We start from the raw sequence: 21,068 nt of genomic DNA, 5'->3' as shown, positions 1-21,068 counted from the left end.
TATTGACCATTTTTTTCTATCACTATGATGATTATTTTAAGTAAAAAAGCAAGAAAAGGAATGAATTTAAAAGACATTTCAAAGACTAAATATATATATATCTTTGTTAAAGAATCTAATGAATTAGGAGGGTGTTATAAAATAACTATAAATACAGCTCCTTTGTTTGACAAGAGCAGGTATTTTTATGGCATAAGTGCTTTCATTTTAGTGATTCTGAACCTTATACAATTTTCCCATTTCTCCTTCCATGTCAAAATATTGATGTTCTTGCAGAAACTTTTCCTTTTTCTTTTTTCCTTCTTTTTCTTTTTTCTTTTTTTTTTTCCTTTTTTTTTTTTTTTTTTTTTTGCAAGAGAATATTTTCTGGTAAAATCAAAGGGAATGAATGACTAGAAAGATATTCCAAATGTGCATATTGATATGTAGCTGGATCTGTTGATTTTTATAGAAGAAAGGTATTTCTTCTTTTTCTGAAACACACTAAAAGGCTGTTCTTCCAAGAATACTGCAGGTGCTGTATTAACATCCTTTAAAAAAAGCTTTTAGTGCAAATATTTTGAAAGAGAAAATAAATGTGCCAAAAGCTGTTTTCTTAGCACTGATCTTTGTTTTTATCTCAACTGCAAATCAGCCCTTTGCAATGGAACACAGTGTCCTTGATAAAGTTATTTTTCATTCTCTCTACAAGTAAGCCAGATCCCATCCTGATGATTCAGGTGTATTGTTACATTGTACAACATTTTTCAGCAAAATATTGTGCCTCTAGTATTGTAGTGCCTTTCTACAGTCAAATTTTATTTGTAACTCTTTCTCTTCTCTTGAGTTCCTTTGTGTATGCAAGCTCCTTCTTCAACCATGGATTTTACAGAAGAAAACAAGTGAAGTAATTAACCAAATACAAAATGCAAAGTTACTTTGTCTGACAACTGGGAGATTCTGAGGAACTTTTGGAAATGTGTTTAGTACCTGAAATGCCTCAGCTGCTTGTTGTGGCAAATCCAGTGTCAGACTGAGCTTTCTTTTCCTCTGCAAATTAAACAGAGAATAATTTTTAAAAATCCATGGCTGAAGGAACCGAAAGCATGAGGAATCAAAACATTCCTCACTTTTCCTGATGGGGTTTCATGGCTGAAACACAACGACAATAGAAAAATAATAATATTGGAAAGCAGGAGAGGTTGGAAGTGGAGCAAATGAGGAGTCAAGGCCGTGTTTTGTCCTGAAGAACATTTCCAAGTTTCTACCATCTTTTGGGAGAGAGTCTCCCAATGTTTTCTCCTTGAGTCTAGCAGGCACAGCACAGAACTAGGTCACTGAACAATAGACTGAACAGCAGTCAGCACTCTACTTCTGCATAATGCATTAAGTATAACATGGAGAAACTGTTCGTGGAGCCGAAAGCTGGTATTTCACGTCTCTAAATTCAAGCTGACATGACATTTAATATTGTTTCATAGTAATGAACAACAAGGTCTCATTCATTCACAAGTACAACATAATGCCAAGTTTAATCTGAAGAGGTAACAACAAGGCAAGAGGGAAAACATGCTATGTTCCTTCAAATGAGAATGCTAAATTAATGATAACCATTGAACACTCTGCCACTGATACACAGCACTACAGAGACCACTATTGAGAGACAATATTACACTGCCTTTAGAGTGCCCTTGTCCAGGCGTGAGTGAGGAACTGGGTTCATGTATAAAATACCTTTCAGTTTCCATTTTCTGGTTCCAGGTTTCCTATGGAGATCTCCAGCTCTCAAAAGCTTTCTTTTTTTTTCTGGGAGTGGGCATTCATTTTCCTTTTCTTCTTTTTTTCCTTTTTTGTCTTCTTAAGTTCCCTATTCACTGAGTTAAAACTTAAATTTCTAGACAAAATAATATTGGTTCTGTCCTCTATTATTTCTTATTTCAAATATTTGTCTTTCAAACCTCTGCATAAAATTCAGACTTGTGTTTTCACAGAGGTATGAATGCAAACTTAAATCTCAGAGTGGGGAAAAAGTCCTTTTTTTTCATTAAAATACCAGCGCATTTTAATACAAACTCTTCTTTCAGCTTCTGAATTTTCATGTTTCCCAAATGCCGATTGTCTTTTTCAGTTTAAGTTGGAGAATAAGTGGAAAGGCAAAGTGAGCAGCATCGATCAGCACTGTGTGCTGCCAAGAGTGTTTTGTATTTGCATGTACAATCGTTTATGCATTATGGCACTGCAGATCAAAATAATCTCAAAGTTTCTGTATATGTTTCACATTTAAAACTGATTTTCATAAATGCAAACATTCAGAATCTGTAAAAAAAAAAAAAAAAGAAAAAAATTGTCCCTGAGCTAAAATTCTAATTAGATGCATTCATTATTTGTTCAGATTTAAAAAATAAGGCATGTATCAATGCATATCCATATGCACTGGCATATAATGAGAACTTTCCTATATGGAACATTAAGAGTCCTTCTGTTCTTTTCCAGGAAAGAACAAGGTTTGAAAATTTAGGCCCTCAGTTAACAGGGAAACCCAATGAAGATGGAAAAATTGGCCCCGGTGTCATCGATCTTACAAGGCCAGAAGATGCAGAAGGTGAGTTGTGAGTTTGACCATGGGCTATTGAACACTGCACCACAGGATGATGTGGCTGAAATGCTGCCAGTGTCATAAGTACTGCCTATGTTACATTCCAGGGTAACACTTGATCGATTTCTGTCTGAATTTGTGAGATTTTAGTAAACCCATAACAAAGTGTGGAGACATGAAGAGGATTGTGTAGCCCTTTTGGCCCTTCTGCAACACAGCTGTCTTTCCCCCAAGCAGCTGCAGAATAAGTGTTTGCATTTTACACTCTTACTAAAATTTTAGGAGATATTGAGAAAATTATCTCAGGAAGGATAAATATTCACCCTTTTTTTTGTGTTTAGCAATTTTGAAGAAGGTTAGAGTATTTTCAGAAATCTACCCCTTGTGCAGCACCTATTCAAGATTTAGCAAGCAGAATTCCATTCATAGGCAGCTATCAAATTATAATGGAAAAATACTTCACATTTTCTGTATGAAAATGTCTTTTTCATTATATAAGCCTTCAGTGCACTCATTTCAGTGAGAGTTTTATATATATATATATGTTTCAAGCCCCAGGTGGAAGTCAGTGTTCATCAGGACTGAGCTGAGTTTCTAGCATGCATGCTCTGGAAGTGAATGTCACTGGTATCCTCTCTACCCTATGGCACATGTACATATGTAGGAGTTCTACCTGTCAGAAGATTAATGTACTATTCAGATAAAATATTATGCAGGATATTCCCCCCCTCAATTTACTTCTGTTTGAGATTTTATACTGGGGAAATTCTAGTTATGGCTTAAGATGGTTAAAATACCTCTGAATTTTCCATTAGTATCCAAACATCTGACAAATTCAAAGTCTTCTTTTTACCTTGGATCAAAATAATAGGACCAGTAAACTTTGGGGAGCTATTATTTATGATCTTCATTTATTCATCCTTAATACAATTTGATTTGCCCCTGATGTATCATCTGTAAATAGAAAAAAACCAAACAGAATATAGACAAAAAATAACTCAGATGGGTGTTTTGCAATTATTCTTTTTTTTTTTTTTTAATAATCAGGAGATACATGGACTTTCCAAAGCTTTTGACCAATCATTTATAAAGAAGCAGTCATCCAGCAGCAATATTTCATATTTCAACATGTTGAAGGATATTTTTTTTGGTCAGTTTGGTTGAAAAGCTGCAAGGGGAATCTTACAGATAAACAGTGACTGGTTTACATGACATCAGGTCTCTGACCCCATTGTTGGTTTAGCTAATTTCCTTCAATTCATCCATTCTCTTCCTAGTGTCCTTAATTTAGTGTCTTGATACTCCCTGTGGCAGTGGCAGCCTCCCCTGTTATTGGATAGGGCAGAGAGAAGCTTTGCCACGTGTAACCCAAGCTACAGTGATGTGTGCCAGTTTAAGGACAGTGTGCATGTCTTTCTAGAGCTACTGGAGGGGGCACTTTGAGGCATGGTGCCTTGCCACATTAGAAATCCAAGTTCATGAATGGATTCAGATTTCCAGAATTTGTTTAGCAGCCAAGAGGTAGCTCTGAAAAGAGATGCTGGGTTCATAGTGCTGCTGATCTGGAGAAAAATATTGGCAGGAGTTCTAAACTGAGTTGCTTATTTGTCCTTCTCGTTGTAGACAAGGTGAATTTGGATGTTAGCTGCATTGAAGAAAAATACATTCAGAATATAACCTGAGTTTTGCCCCTTATATTTGGCAAGCAGGCTAAGAGATGGCACTTCTACCTAATGTAATTTACAGTGGAAGTGCATTGCAGACAGTGCTACTGAAATATCAGCAGTTAAACTGTGGTCTCTGATATCCTGTACCATGCTACAGATTCTGTCCAGCTTCCAATTATTGTGAAACTATTACAGATCTTTCTAGGTTTGTCAAAGGTTTTTATACGTCTTCCTATTATTTTGTGCTTCCAAACTTCAACCCTGGGTTACTATGAAACTTAAAAGCTTATTCTTTAGAATCATAGAATCATTTAGTTTGGAAAACACCCTTAGGATCATCAAGTCCAACCTAGCATTGCCAGATTCACATGAATCCATGTCCCAGAGTGCTACATCTTTTAAATACCTTTGAAAGGGATGGTGACTCAGCCACTTCCCGGGGCAGCATGTTCCAATGCTTGACAACTCTTTTGATGAAGAAATGTTTCCTTTATATCAAATCTAAACCTGCCCTGGCACGACTTGAGGCCATTTCCTCTTGTCCTATCACTTCTTCCTTGCAAAAAAATACTGACCCCACCTCTGCAGCTTTCTTTTGTGTTGTCGTAGTGATAAGGTCCTCCTGAGCCTCCTTCCCTCCAGGCTAACCACCCTCAGCCCCATCAGCCTCTCCTCACCAGACTTGTGCTCCAGACCTCTCACCAGCTTTGTTTCTCTTCTTTCACCTCCTCTAAGAACGCCTTGCTGCATTTCATTGTGTTGCCACAGTCACAATCTCAGCTGAATGTCAGAGGTTCCTAATAGGCACAGTCATGTTCTTCAAAGGCTTCATGTGTTTCACACCTTCCTTTCTGTATTGTCATTTTTACTTTAAATCTTTTTTTTTCCCCTATTTTTTAGATACTGCTTGAATGCAGGTTGCTGTAGAAATCTTTAGCTAATATTTCTGTGCTTTATCTGTGCTTTTACACATATAAAACAAGGAATAAAGATTTCTGAAGTGACATATTGATGGCCAACTTTTGATACCCTGTGTTTTCTTGTCAAAAATACATCCAGATCTCTGAGGCCCAGGTGCAGTTGTGACAGAGTGAGTGGATGGATGTTAGATCTGCCAGGTGGTTTTACTCTTGTCACCAGAATTGTAGGACTTCAGAGTTATGAAATTCACTACATTTAGGAAAGATATTAACAATTTGCAGAAAGATATTAACAATTTGCAGAGTGTTCTTTTAAAAGGGTGGTGGGGGCAGGTGTAAGGATGGGGCAGTGGTATAACAGGTTTTTTCCTGAGCTAAGGATTCCAAATTTAGTCCCACTGCTGCCCATAAAGAGGGGGAAAATTCAGTTTGGGTTGTATTCTAATCCTCCCCAGTGGTCTAGAGCAAAGGGGCTGTGGAAGTGCAATTCCACTCCCTGCCTACCTGGGCACCTACATTTCCATAGGAAACCAAGGGGTGCAGGGACATGGTGCATGTCTGTCCATCCCAGCAGGCATTTGAGACAGACCAGACGTGGGAAGTGCTCCTGATTCCCATAATTTTGACACAACATTTAAGGTTCATGTAATTTGTTAGAAGACATATCAGACTTCTGTTTTGTGGAATGCCTTTGTAACAGTATCTAGCAATGATTTCTCTTTTCTATAACATATGGTGGTGATCTGAGTCTGACATGATCAGAGTCATGTTTTCCTGTAATTTTAGGAGTGCTTGTGGTACTGGCTTATTGACCAGAAGCTGAAGCTACAGGTGTTTTTTTTTTTAGTCATAAATTATAACTATTGAAATTATTTAAATTTAGAAATTAGATAAATATGAAATAGTATAGAATGTGATTTTTTTAGCTCATTGTCCCTGCCCAGTGTGTGAAAACCTTTTTAAGATTAATTAAAGGTGAGATTTAATTAATGGTAGCTAGCTGTACTTTCAGAGATACAAAGTTGTCTTCAAAGTTTGTGTTGCTCATAATGAGCTAACAGTGATCTGAATGGAGGCCTGAAAATAATTAGCAATAGTTTTATATTAAATATAACATAAATTAATATTTCTATTACTTCCTTAGCCACCAGCAGGACTGAGCTAACTACATAAAAAATCATGCTCAAACTGTATTTAAAATATTGCTATTTATTGTGACACCATTGATGAATTATCCACAGCTGTTAGACTTGTATCATTACCTGAAATCCCAGTTGCCATGTTAAAATACATGATACATTTATAGCTAGCAAAATGCAAAAACATGATTTGAAAGCCTCATAAACATTTGGTGACTGGTATCCAAAATTATAAACAGCCAATTAGAGAACTAAATAAGATTTTTTTCCCGCCTGAAAACACTGAGACTTTAAATGAAACATTCTTTCTGTAGGTGGCTTCATAATTTTGTGCATTTGAAATTGTCAGTGCTGAAATATAACAGACAGGGATGGACACACCAAGACAGCTTTGAATGTAGCTGTAGCTAAACCCTCTCTTGAACAAACATGACTGACATCCATCAGCTGACCAGTGTGTAATACCAAAGTATTTAGCATACTAAATACTTAAGTATCTAGTTCTCAGTTAGTGAGAATATTGGATGATGTGAATAAGTTTTTTGGTTTGAGGTCTAGAAAAAGATTTTCCTTTCACAGATGCTCACTTTTGGGAGATCTTTTGAATTGTAAAATGTTTTCAATGTTAATGGATCTTTCTGGTTTTGTGGCTGTAGTCAAATTCTTGGAAATTTGTAGGAAGCGTGTTAAGATTTTGTTTTCTAGTAGATAGAAATCTGCAGGGTAGATCTAACCTTTCTGTTGACAATTACTGATTTTACCTTAGCTCAGGTTGCATTGTGGTTTCCTTCAGCAGTTGTGTTCAGGGATTCAAATTCCATCAAGACCTGATCTTCATTCATACCAAAGAATTGGATCTATTAAAATGTAATTTTCTTGATTGGATCCTAGGCTCAGAGCAAAAACATCTGAATGTTATTGTTTTGCCCCTATCTCACTGTGAAATTTTGTAAAAGAGAAAAAACTTATCTGTGGCTCGTTTTCCTTAGTGAAAATAAGATGCATTGCAAAATGAAATTATTTTTTAGAAAGCAAAAAGAAATAGATGAAAATACCTTATTAGTATTTTACATTTAGTTCCATGTTCACTCAAATTGATATTTTAGAATCAGGGGCTTGTGAATTAAATATTTGGCCTCACAGTTTGCCATTTGGGAAAGCATACAAGAAGAGTTCTGGGTCCTGTTTTGATGTTTTCCTTCACATTTTTCACAGTCGTTTTCTTGATTCTGTAAACCTTGTGTTTAGCACTTGCTGCTTCTTTCTTTGATACTATTCTACCAGTGTGTGGTAAGCATGTACCTGAAAGGTACTGACATGTCTGCCAGTTTAGACAGAAACAGTTTTAAAGAATATGGGGAGGTCTGTCTCTCTACTTTGTATCTATGTATTTATCTTTCCTTGTATTACACTAATGAGACTTTTCAAAGTCTCTCAGAGGATAACTTTTGCTGTGAAACCTAGCTGTAAAGTCAGTTCTTAGAGTCTTCAGCATGGGATTGGCATCAGCCCATCTTGTTAAATTCATTGATTTAGTGTCCAAGTCCTTAGTGCCTGTGTCCTCCCTTGCAGTGCTCACTGTCTCTTACTTCAGCTTGTAAATTCCTTGGGATAAAGACTGTGGGTTTCTACATATCAAATCATGGCTTGAGATTACACAGATTTAAGCTTTATCTGTATGTTCTTGGTATCTTGTAAATTAAAGTTGCAAGTCAGTTGCAAGCTGGATAACAATTGGTAATTGACTGGTTTCAGTAGTAAGGCCTAGCTTAATGTTATTAATTCTGGTTAAGTTTTTGTTCTGAACTTGATTTTGGACCTCAGTCCAGGCTTGGAGGAGAACAAGATGACCTTGTCTTTTAGAAAAACATATTCCAGTTCATCAGTAAGCTTAAGAACCCAATTCTGCAGCATTTCAGATAATGGATTTGTTCAACATACAAAGACAATGAGTAGCCCAAGATTCCCTGCAGTTAGCAGTCAACAGTCTGTCTTTTCCTGTGTGGGAAATTAGCTCTTCCCATTCATATTTGACTTGAGCTAGCCATTTTGCAAGGAAAGTTGTAGCAAAATGGGAGATTCTACCTCTCCAAAAGCAAGGGAAATTAAATGGTAGAAAAAGAAATGGTGTTTGGCATCATCAATTATTTAACCAGTTGCCAGAACATGATGAAGAAAAGAGTAGATGTAATTGCATCAGCAGCAGTGAGTGTGGAATTTTGTGAAGGAGAGGAATGATTTAAGTGAGGAAGGACAGGGAGGAAGTAACATGGGCAAAACATGAGAAAACTGAGGTACAAGGGGAGCACAAGGTGGATCTCTAAGGCTGAGGAAAAACTGCCACCAATTTCCGTCTGTCAAAGTGGCATTTCCTCCCTGTCAAGAGAGCAGACATCATGCCCAGTGCCTGGGTTTTGCACACCTATCAGGTGTTTTATTAAAGGAGCACCTCTACCATATGCTCAAAGCCTCAACAACCTCATACACACCCAACAGCAAATAATTGCTCATACAAAAGGGTGAGGGTTTCTTCCCTACTTCAAAAAAGGTTGGCAATGAGCAGCTGAAGAGGCAGGTGAAGGGGAACCATACATTTAAAGGCAGATCAACCTTGGCAGGCTGCCAGGATGATCCAAAACTGTGAGGTAACTTATTTAACACCCTCCTGTGCAGAAGTGTAAACAGCAGGTAGCACAGGCAGGGTAAAGCATCACCTACTTTTGTGACAGTGCTTCATAAATACCGGAGGAAAGAATTCCGCTCCGTGCCAGAATTTGTCACACATAAATATTTGTAATAGTTGCTATGGCAGTTGAGAGGAGAAAGATGAAAATCAGAAAACAGTGAAAGCTGTCTGAAAACAAAGAAATGTATCCAGACAGTAAGCTCAAGTACTGGAATTTTTATTGCCCTGAATTCTTGTTATAGGTCTTTGATAGCAAAAACACTACCCCAAAACAAAATAAAACAAAACCCCAAAGCAAGCCAAATCCAATAATTGTATCTTTATATTTAAAGATAAAATGACTTACTATATTAATAAAGCTAGTTGCTAAAATGTGGCCTTCATTAATTGTAGCTGCCATTTTTAACATCCATGAATTTGATTGTGCCTTATTCTTGAGTGATATCCTTAATTTTCCAGAATAACTCGTAACAGATAGGAATCTGGGATGAAGTACTTAGGCATGGTATTTCAGTTGTGTTGGATAGGATTTGGTGCTCCAGCCCCAGAGTAACTCAACTCAACTCAACACCTGCAGATGAGATAGGAATAAGATGTCTTTAAGAACCACCCCATCACTTTTCTCCGTGCATCTCATTGTTGCCAACATCCCTGTAACATTTAGAGGGGGAACTGAAAAACCTGTGCTGGGAGTGTGTGGACTGATCTTTCCATAGCATTGAAACTTATTCCTCTCAAGACACTAATATTTAACATATAGTATGTTTTTCATTTTCAGAATAACAAATCTGGGTATCCTCCACAACTATTAACTTTTGATTTTAAATTGCCTTAGGTATTTTTTTTCTACTGCTAAATATGAGGCTTTCTTGTCTGACATTTCCAAGCTACAGTGATTGATTCTTATGGAATAGTATTTTTATTTTAAAAAATTACACTTAAGATTTTTGATGTTGTACAATTGACCACTTTTACAATGCCCTGAGTTTTACATAGGAGTACCTATTAGCACAGTTATAACTCAGACCTTTTCACAGTTTCCATTATATAGCAAAACATTATTTTCAGGAATTTAGAAGGTGGCTGTAAAAGCAAATGTGGGCTGCAGTTTTGCACAGAAAATCTTCACCTATGAGAAAATTATTGTCACAAATGCTGAAAGCATCATTCAGTATGCATAGCTATTTTTAGGTGGACTGACTGAAAAATTAAATTTAGCCATTCAGTGGTTTAAAACATTTTTTCACACTCATGTACAGCCACCAGGTGTAAAACACCCTGTGGTCCTGATTCTCTCAGGGTTTCTTGGTAGTGCTCCAATATGACAAAAGAAGCTTGAAGCTCCATAAAATAGTGTAAAATTTCCAGGCACAATTGAATTTTCAATTGATGGAGAAAATCACCATTATATCATAGTCAGTGAAGGAGGGAGGAATCTTGCCCTTCTTCCTTAAATCCTTGAGCACATGGAGTGGAGCAGAAATATGAATACACTAAGGAAAGAGCATCATATATTCTGGCTAAGCACAAGCAATTGGTACACATTCAAACAAGCTCTCTTTCTACAACTATCTATTTTTCTTAGTCTAAAACTGTTTTCTCCTTCAGGAGCCTCAGTATCTCAGAAATAGAAAAGTGTTTAGGATCATTTGCCTTTCTTCCATGTACATATGCAAAGTGTCTAAGCACGTGCCTAGTGAACAATTTGCAAGGGGAAGATATTTTCTTAATTTGTACTTTGATTTAATTTCACAGGATCAGTGGTCCAAAGAGTGTGTAGTGTGAGCATTGCAGTCTCTTCATAAATTCTGCAAATAATAAATGATTGTGTTTTCAATTTGGCAGGGGTGGTTTCACAGGAATTAAAAAAAGGAATGATTTGTAAATTTTCATGTAAACACTATATTTTTTATCAGGTAAATGTAGTCACATATTGAGACATGCCAGTGCCATATTTGTAAAAATGTCTTCCTGGTTTTGTTCACAAATCCCAAATGCCCAGGGGTACCTCACTTAAAAAAATTAGCCTGAAGAACAGCTCCTGTTAACATGCTGGTTTTTCTTCTTTCTCTTCATGTTATATTATTTACTAATTACATTATAATTGTTGTAATAACAGCACCCCATGTGAAAGGCAAGAAGAAATGGCATACACATATCCTAGCCCCAGCTCCTTGCTAATTACTGATATGAAAAGTGAAAACTGGATGGAAGGAATTAGTTATATTGATACAAAGAGTTATGTTGCATCATTCAGAAGGTGACAAATTATTGAAGACTGAATGCAGGAAATGGGTCACTAAAGCAGTGGCTGCAACACATTCTAAAATCTTTTGCTGAGTATTCTGTATTTATTTATAACACGTAATTTGAGGGAGGTGGTTTTGTAAAACACTCTCCCATTGTTAAACATAATTCCCTTTTACAAACTACACTGTACTTAAGATTTTAAAAATCATTGTTTTGGTAAAGAGCATGTGAGCAAGCAATGAACAGTGTTCAGCCACACCTTGAACAATGCATCCATCAAATATGAAGTCAGACTGCCTTCTTTCTCTGTCCATAATTCCCATCTGTCATTTCTCCATCTTAAAACAAAACAAAGCATTGACTGAAGTATGAATGGATCACTATGGCCCTTGTTCAAACAGGACTTTTTCAACAAAAAAGCTTTTAGGGATGACTGAAGACTGCAGAATTAGCCCCTGTGTTTTAAATTAATGTTGTGTTTTCTGGATGTTCCAGGTGACACTCATGTCATGAGAAATTTGAAATGATGTGAATAACAGCTACCCTGGCAGTAAGGCTGTTATTTTTATGGAAACATTTTTATGTTAAATAGATTCGTGTGTTCGTCTTTGTATTGCTTTGACTTTGAATATGATTAATATAGTAACAATAATTGCTTAGCTGGTAGACCAGCTGGTTTTTTTCTGAAAAATCAAATCAAATCCATAGATCTTGTCAAATGCCTAACAATAGTTGTTAGTATTTTTTCTCTTGAACTGGGCTGTTTCATCCTTGATTTTCCTTTCTGTGGGCCTCTATTTTCTCATTTGAGTATGAAATAAAATATCAAAGGGAAACAGCAACAATGTTTGTGGATTGAATAATGTAGATTGTTGTTATATCTGATGACTGGCAATCCCTTACTTCTGGCATCATTACTTAAACTGATAAACTTTCCATTTAAATATGATTCATATTTCTTTTTTATCAATAACATTAATGTCAGAATGGGGTTGTTAGCATTTAATTAATTATCTGTGAAGGGTCTTGAAGTCTGCAAGTGGCACATGATTGAAAAATATGATGACACTTAAACACCTCCCCAAATTTATAGTAGAGGCTGCTTCTTCATCCCAATTTCTCTATAGATGTTTCATGGATCTTCACAGAGTAACTTTATGTTAGAACACATGTGTGACTATGTCAGCCACCAGGAGCTAAAGTCAGGCCTCAAGCCCTAATTAATTCAGTTAATATTCCATGTAATTTGAAGCATTATTTTATTGTTTTAGCTCTAGTCCATGCCAAGTTTCCATGAGGATTAGCTTTGCCATAGAATGTGGTCAAGAAATCTAAACTGTTTGTGTAAGCCATCAAGCAAGTAGCTGCATTTAGCAGTTTTAATTCATTTATAGAGCACAGATTTGGGCAGGCCTGGCTGTGAAGCATGGGTGTGCTAGCAGCATATTTAGAATTATTGTTTTGGTATTTATTAGGGCACTGCTAACAATTCAGCTTTAAATACTGGTGAGCAAACTGGAGGAGCTAGAACAGTTGCTTTGATTTCACATGCAGCAGATATTCCACTCTTAATTTTAGCTTTAGACTTTCAAATGGGGAAAGATGTATATGCAGGTTGTGAGTATGGCTGTGAAAACTGGTGCTGTGTTTTAATTGAGATTAAGTATTTTGCTTGCATATGTAAAACAAATGTACTAAAAAAAGTAAACTCGCTGCCACCAAAACTGAAAACAAGGCACTCTGGAAAATATATGCTGATATATAACTGGCTAGAATTTCCTTCATTTTGCAAAGCCACGAGCCACATGCATCAGCTCACCACAAAGTCATTAGGTCTTTTTAAACTCAGATGAAAAACATTAACAAATACCACAAAAGGCTTTAGTATGGCCCCTTTGTTCATTCACATATGGCAGTTTATAACTCCTGCACCACTTGGATTGTGTGTTTGTTTAAGCTGCCTCCATCAGGCCAGCCCTGAAAGAACAAAAGACATCTTGAGCGATCCTAAGCAGGAAATGGGCTAATCTAAACATGGCTTGTGACACTATAAGTAGAATAGAAAGGGGAGGGATTGATTAGTCATTAATGTCCAATTGACTCCATATGGATGTTGCAATAATAAGGCCTTTTTCAGTGCAGTAGCGGAGTTATTGAATTAGAGGTTTATGTTTCCTCAGAGCTGACCTTAGGGAATTCCCAGTTGGTTCTTCTTGTTGATGTTTTAAAGAGAATGGAGTCTCTTAGCAGGGAAAAGGGAAGTCTTATCACAAGGAAGTGTTGCTTGGATGTAGCTAACCTATGCTACATTATATCCTCACCTTTTAGTATTAGTACATTTCAGAACCCTTGCAGGTGAAAAATTTTAGAGACCATTTAAATATTCCAGTATTTAATGAATTGCTTGTGGCTTTCCCAGTTTTTCTCTCCATTCATTCACTGACATGCAGCCTGTGAGAAATGTTCAATGCTCAGATTGCAGCTGAATAATATTTGTTTAGCATTTGGAACAAAAGCCGCCTGACAAACAGAACATTTGTGTCACCCCTGTTCCAAACCTTGCCATGTTTCCAAGTGGGTATTTTGCCAGTGATGACAAGACATGCCAGTAAAGAATGAGAAAATCTGAATGGTGTTGGGGATGAAGAAATAAGAGGCAGGCAAGGGGCAAACAGATACATGTTATTCTACAACTGCTACATGTCGCTTAGATTACAGTGAAGTAGCAGTAATTCTTGTAACTTTCTCTAAAACTGATAACCCAAAATATTAGTTAAATTACATCTCTTGTGCTCTAAGCTTGCCAAAGATGCTTTCTCCATTCTGTTCTTTCCATATTTGTCTTTTTCTGTTTGATTTTAACTACTGCTATATGTTTCACAAAGGCTGCATTTGTCTGTACACAGGTTAAGAGCAGCACAGGGCACTACTAAGCTGTTTTTTTCATTCTCCCTGTTTTTATGGCATGTCCATATTTATGAGTAACCCATCTCTTGCAGTAAAAGAGTAACTCGTGTTTGCATGTTTGTCAGGTTCTGGTCTCTGCAGTGCTGCCTCTATTAGCACAGACAGGGCCAAATATTTTGGAGGTCACAATCAGTCTTTTCCAAACTGGGTAAATATGTCACCTCAGCTTAATGAATAACTGATGATAGGAGCTTTAGTACTAACCAGTCATTTTAATACCAGGAACCTAGAAAGATTGTCTTTATTTCTATGTATCCTGTCTTGGTGTGTGTCCATGGAAGATGATCTGCAGTAGATACTCCAGATTAGCTGGATCCTTTATCTGGGGGAAGTCAGGGGAAGTGTATCACTTCAAATGTGAATCAATGGCCATACTGTGAAGAGTAATTAAGGAATAACAGGGTAACTGACAAAAAACACTTTTTTTTTTTTTTCCTCAGCCTTTTTTGCTCCTTTTTATCACATCTATTATTTATTTTCTGGTAACTTGGAAAGGCCCAATCTCAAGTTTTGTTGTAGATTATGTGCAAAACAGAAGGTAAACCCACATCCCAGTAAAGACAGTAGGATTAACCCTCATGTGGCCAAGATTTCAGGAAGCATGCAGAGAGAATGATGCCTGTCCTAAAAAAAAAAATAAAAATCATTAGTAAATGTAAGAAACTCAGATAAAGGCAGGATTAAATAAATAAATAAACAATGTAACAATTGTTATTTTATGTTTCTTAACATTTATTTCATATGACAATGTTTATCTTTCTTGATGATCAGACTTTTATCTTTCTAATATTCTCTGACTAGAGAGCCCTTTAGAAATGAAAATATTGTTGGAAATTATTTTCAGGAAGCTGTAGCATTTTTTAGATTTAGTCTGTGGCGTTTTCTTTACTTCAGTATTGCCCTTAGAGCAGTATGGAATCCAGCTTTCACAGAGGGGTTGCCTGCCATATATCCACAAAAAGATCACTCTTCTTTAATCTGATTTTAGTTTTAAATCATCAAAGTTATGACAAGTTGTGCAAATGCAAAGGATCTAAGAGGTAAGGCAGTGAGCAATTCCAGTGCCACTCTGGGGACAACCCCTGTCTTTAGACCAAAATATAGAGTTCTTTGCCAACTAAGACACTAGGGCAGCCAAACTGTACTTCTTTTGCAATAATTATAAATTCTGACCAGGCTCTTTATTCTGATCCCTCCTCCTGTGATTGCAGTATGAATAGTAACTGGCAGATAGAGCATTAGTTACCATAGAGAGACAATTTCCAATTCCTTCTCTTGTCTTTCCCTTCACTAGTAATACATTTTCATTTTATCTGTTATTTTAGGTTCATTAGTAATTAGAATTTCCTGAAAATATTTTCAGAAAAAATTTAAAGCACCTATTTCTTTGAGATTGCATATACATTTTCTTTAAAAATTCCAGGTGTCTCTTTGAGCCTCCGTCAGTGCTAATTATCACAATAGGATAAAGCTCCGTACTTTTTTAAATATGCTGAAATTGTTTTTATAGGGCACAATAAAGTAAAAATATCTGCTTGACAGGATGAAGTACCTAAGAGCAACCAGTTTGAAAGCTTGTTCCTATGTGTTTCAACTTGTAAAACCTCACTGGGCATATGTGTATCTGTATCATTAGCACCTCATTTCTAATCTAAAAATGTACTTAGACCTTCTGACTTCCCCCATAGAATCCCATGCTACCAGAACTATTTTGTTGTAATGCTTTATATGCTGAATATAATTCTGTGGTTCTGAGACAGAAGAGCATGAAGATTATATTGCTTTAGTTATTTGCAGAAATTCATTTTGCAAATGCTTTTGTGATGGCCTATAGGTCAGCTTGCAAATATTTCCCCAGAGATCAAGCTCAAAGAACATCAACTCTTTGGCTGCTTTTTCAAGTCCTTCAAGTAAGGACTTGTATAAAGCAGATTCAGCCAGACTTGACCTTCTTGGGATGGTTGTAATTTATTATTCCAAGTAAGAATTGTTTTGTAACATAACTTTGCTATGAAAACAGATAATTTATGGTGGTTTTCTGCGCTTTTTTTTTTTGCCTTTCATTTTTAATTTGTTTTGTTTTCATTCTGTCTAGATTACATCCAAATTAGAAAGCCACCTATAATGTTGCTCCCAGAAAACTACTCTTTACCTGAATTAGGATTGAAAAATCCAAAATTGTGTTAGAAAGGGCTGAAGACAAACTCTTCCTTAGCTGTAGTGGATAAGTACCTTTGGGAAAGTAAAAGATGGAAAGACACCCTATGGATTCAAATACATCTTTCCTATGCCCTGAGTAGAGCAGCTGAATAATAAATTATAACTTTTGCATAAATAATAATTTAATTTTTTGTCATCACTTTCCTAATTGCCCACATACTAGTAACATATTTTTATTACATTATCTGAAAAGGTAGAACTGTTACATGCTATGTTGGACTTTTCTCAAATTATATAGCTCTTTGTCTCAATAGATATTTCAGCATTGACTTACTATGTTTGCAACTTATTTCAGTTTCTACATAAATACATCTTCTCCCAAAATATGGTATCTTTTATATGTTTGTGGTCCAAGGCTTTTGGCAACAATGAACAGAGCCTCATTGACCATTCACCCCCCCACCCTCAACTGGTCTTACCTGCAAAACCACTCTTCCCTTTTGCAGCCAAAAGCTGACTGCAGCCTCCTGTAAATGCAGAACACCTGTGGCATGGTGCTTAACTTGGAACAGTGCTAAAACAGTCTTGCAGCTCGCATTTGCCACAAACCTGTCTTCTTTTATGTGCACGCATGTTAGTATACAAATTGCCAAATTGGTGTCAGTTGTAAAGTAATGGCATGGGAGGCATCATAAATTACCAGGGTGATCCTCAGGAGAAGACACTGCTGTATGTGAATGAGTGTTTTGCTCTCAGGGTAATGTATGTCTTCATCTGGCCCAGTAGTCAGCATATTGCCCTGTGTTGATGGATATAGTCAGCTTGAAACTACACTACATTTCACTGCACAATAAACATGGCTGTCAACACCATATAAAGCAAAATCAATTTATCCTGTATGGTCAGTGCGTTTTAAATGAAATTAATGTACTGTGGACCTGGTGGCAAAAAGGTAGTATGTTAGTTATGCATCCTCTACTTTAGGGCCCCTTTTTCATGCAAATGTGTTTCTTATATAGAATTTTTAAAAAGGTATGCCTATATAATGCTTTCACTCTGAATTAGGAAAATTGATTTTTGCACAACTAAAACTCGTGCCTGTATTCAGTAAAACTGCAGTGTTTTGTTTTACGTACTGTAAAGAATTAATCTTATGTTATTTGACAAATGAATTCATGTTGGTAGCTGTAATAGTTTATAAAAAAAGGGGGCCTATTACTGTACTAATTTGTTGTCAAGTATCTTGCCTTTTCAACATATTAAGTTATATGACCAGTTTGATAAGGTCTAAGACTGTCAATTTCCCAGTGTAAACACTTTTTGCCTTTTTTATAGCTAAGGTATAACTCTAAAAACATATTTTATCATCACAAATTTAGAATTTTTTTCCAGTAAAGGCATGCCTTTGTCATCTGTTTCTCCCCTAATAATTAGTTCTACACCTCAGCTCTGTGATCTCTAAACCCTCATGAGGCTTTGCTGTTTGTGGTCAAAAAACAGGGCTGGATGCTTTCAAAATCCCAGTTAGGGCTGGCATGGGCAAGCTGAATTGATGGCAGATAAAGACTGGACACTGGGATGCACTAAGGCACAGCAAGCATAGAGGTGGAGTGCTTGTCTCCCACTCTGGGAGGTTCTGGAGGTTCCAACGTGCTGCTGTTAGAGGCAGACAGTTTTATTACATATATGTGGTTCAAATGCTCCAAAGCACATCTAGAATACAAGTAAAGCAGATGCAACTTTAAAATGTTCAGCTCCAAATAAAATCTGACCCATACAAATGGCAGCATGTACCTGGTGCACTGTGTAATTTATTTTATGAAATGTTTGGCACGTGCTTCACTGCTCAAGCAGCAAAGTGATTGTCATTGGCTCATGTCAGTAGGCCTATATCAGTTTGGATTCTCAAATGTAGCTTTTATGTGAGTTTTGTTGAGCATTCAGAGAATGTATTTTATGGTAAAGCCCAAAATGGAAACTTTATCAAATCACCATGTCTTAATTGGAGAAATACCAGCGCAATTTGTTTCTACAATATGGTGTTGGGTCATCTCAGAATCTCAGATGGGCAAGCCTGGCCAGCTACACTGAGACCACTGGTTGGCCCATCTCTCTCTCTCTCATAGATCTGGCAGCATGGGGAGACAGAGAGAGAGAGAGAGAGAGCAAAAGAGGCTGAAATAAGCAGAGCACTGAAAGCGCTTTCCTAATGCAGATAATAATGTTTTGCATCCATCTTGTTTCCTCCTGCCCTGACGTTACAGGGAGTAAAGCAGTGAATGGCTCTGCAGCTAAACTACAGCAGTATTATTGTTGGCCAACAGGAGGGGCCACGGTGGCTGAAGCCCGGGTCTACCGGGACTCGCGGGGCCGCGCCAGCAGCGAGCCCCACATCAAGCGGCCGATGAACGCCTTCATGGTCTGGGCCAAGGACGAGCGCCGGAAAATCCTCCAGGCCTTCCCCGACATGCACAACTCCAACATCAGCAAAATCCTAGGTAAGCGTGAGGCAACAGGCAGCAAGTTGTGTTGGCAGGTTTAGGTTGGATGTTGGGGAGAAATTCTTTACTGGGAGGGTGGTGGGGCACTGGCACAGGTTGTCTGAGAAGCTGTGGATGCCCCATCCCTGACAGTGTTCAAGGCCGGGTTGGATGAGGCTCTGAGCACTTGGTGGAAGGTGTCCTTGTCCATGGCAGGGGGTTGGAACTGTCTGATCTCTATGGTCCCTTCCAACCCAAACCATTCTACAGTTCTATGGTCTTCTCTAATTTTAGCACATATCTTTTTCTGGGAGATGTTCACCAAAATTATACAAATGAAGATTCATGGCTTATTTTCATTCTCTTTTCCCTATCTACCCCTTCCTTAATACTTTTTATTTCCAACAGCAGTCACAACATGCTTTAAAACTTAGTAGCATTGAAAAGGAATGTTTTGTGAAATCTCTTGTGAGGCTGTGTCCCAATAACTCCAAGATCCCATTAGAATGCCCTTGAACTACAAATCGCCTGAATGCAAAATGGGACTTGCTAGAGTAAATACTGGAGTACAGTTAAAAAAGTACAAAATCAAAATCAAAATTATGTCAGATAGTGCAATGTCAAGAAAGAAACTCGGTACAGTTCAAAGGACCAGTACATGCAAACCTCACATCCAAAATGGTGTTTGGTTCAAAACATTGCAATGTTCAAAAAGCTAACCACTAGAAGCATGCAATTAAAATATTGCCTAGGTAAAAGACTCCATAGTTAATATTTAATTTGTACAGATTGAGACAATCGAGGAATATTCCATGGGTTTTATTTTGCCACTGTGTAAATAAATTGACTCATTTTTGAGAAATTTTGATTTGGTTTTTAAGACCCCTCCAGAGAATTAGAAACATACGTGAGAATGAGTGGTGAAATGTTAAAACCTATATTTGCTTTTTGAGTCTTTGAAGTGAAAGACAGATTCCAAATGTAGCTCATAATAAATAAAAGTAAAAATCAGGTTTCCTCTGTAATCATTTTATTGTAAACTCTTGAGTTCAAATACAAAGTTTGTTGCATGTTAGTTCAATCAGAGGCAAGAATACATAGAAATAAATGTTACTTTGTCCTAAAACTTCCAAAATCTTTCTTAGTAGTTCTCATATTTTTGTCTACCATATAAGTGAGTTATATGAATAGCCTTTCAGTTTTGTATAAAACCTTCACTGTTTCAGTGTTGGCAGCTGTAGGGAATCTATATTATTTGTGTGCATTCTGTGAAAAAAACTATTAGGAGCATAGTAACTGTATTCATTAAAATGTAAACTTCCAGCATAAATATTTCAGAAGTGCCAGCAATTGAGTGTTTGTTAACCATGGAATTAACCTGTCAGTATCTGCTCTGCCACAAATAAGTCTATGTCCATATAATATCTGTGCAACTTTTCCAGGACAATGAGAAAAGAGACTGAAATATTAGAACTGACACAGAATATTGCTGGCTTTGGATAATATTTATACAACTTTTCCATTTGTTGATGTATGAAAAATGTTGGTAAAAGAATAGCTTCCACCCACGTTTACCACAGCTGTAATCATTTTATTCATCTAAAAGACACCAAAAAGCTATTTTCTGCATTTCTTATTCCTGTCTCTGTTCAAGTGTTTAGATAGCTCCTTACAAACAATACAAGAGATCTGAATACTTTTGCCTCTTCCTGTGTACACTGTGCTAATTTTAAAACATTTTTATTGGTGCAGCTTTCAATGAGAGTTTACAGTACCTGAAGAGGTGTATATAGTTGCAGTGTGCTTTCTGTTTTACTTTTTATCTTTCCAATGTGAGTTTGTGAAATGTAACTGTTTCGATTCAGTTCTCTGTGCTTATTACATCTGGCCAGAAAATAATATTCATAATAGAATTTAAAATAGGTGTCAGTATTATGCCAAGCTTATATCAGAAGTTCAGTAAATTTAGGACGCCCAGACAGCAAGGGATTGTTCAGAATTTTGCTGAATCTATAAGGTTTGATACTTTTTTTCTGCTACATAGCAAGCTATTAATATCTATTAGCAGGAGTGTATAAACCAAATTCTCATAAAAATATCAAAGAAGTCTGTGTCCCTAGGCAATGTGTTAGGCTTTTAACAGTGAAAGTATGGCTGCAGACTTTTCTTAACCACCATACTGTGCGTGGTATTACAGAGGTATGGAATTACTCACAGATTAATG

General features: G+C 36.8%; 1 protein-coding gene across 23 annotated transcripts in view; it reads left to right on the top strand.

The window, feature by feature from the left end:
• Positions 1-21,068, top strand: part of SOX6 (SRY-box transcription factor 6) — a 371,335-nt gene that overhangs the window by 335,857 nt on the left and 14,410 nt on the right. For 20 of the 23 annotated variants that reach the window (XM_021525593.4, XM_085581448.1, XM_077784278.2 and 17 more), the window contains 2 exons: positions 2,473-2,581; positions 18,629-18,862. In XM_021525593.4, the coding sequence (XP_021381268.2) occupies positions 2,473-2,581; positions 18,629-18,862 (343 nt within the window). The remainder of the gene's footprint in view (positions 1-2,472; positions 2,582-18,628; positions 18,863-21,068) is intronic. The other 3 variants (XM_021525603.4, XM_077784279.2, XM_021525607.4) reach the window with 1 other exon arrangement.

Source organism: Lonchura striata, chromosome 5 (assembly GCF_050655825.1).
Source record: "Lonchura striata isolate lonStrDom1 chromosome 5, ASM5065582v1, whole genome shotgun sequence".
NCBI lineage: Eukaryota > Metazoa > Chordata > Aves > Passeriformes > Estrildidae > Lonchura > Lonchura striata.
The sequence above is the reverse complement of the archived record's forward strand: the minus strand, read 5'-3'. Positions and strand labels throughout refer to the sequence as shown.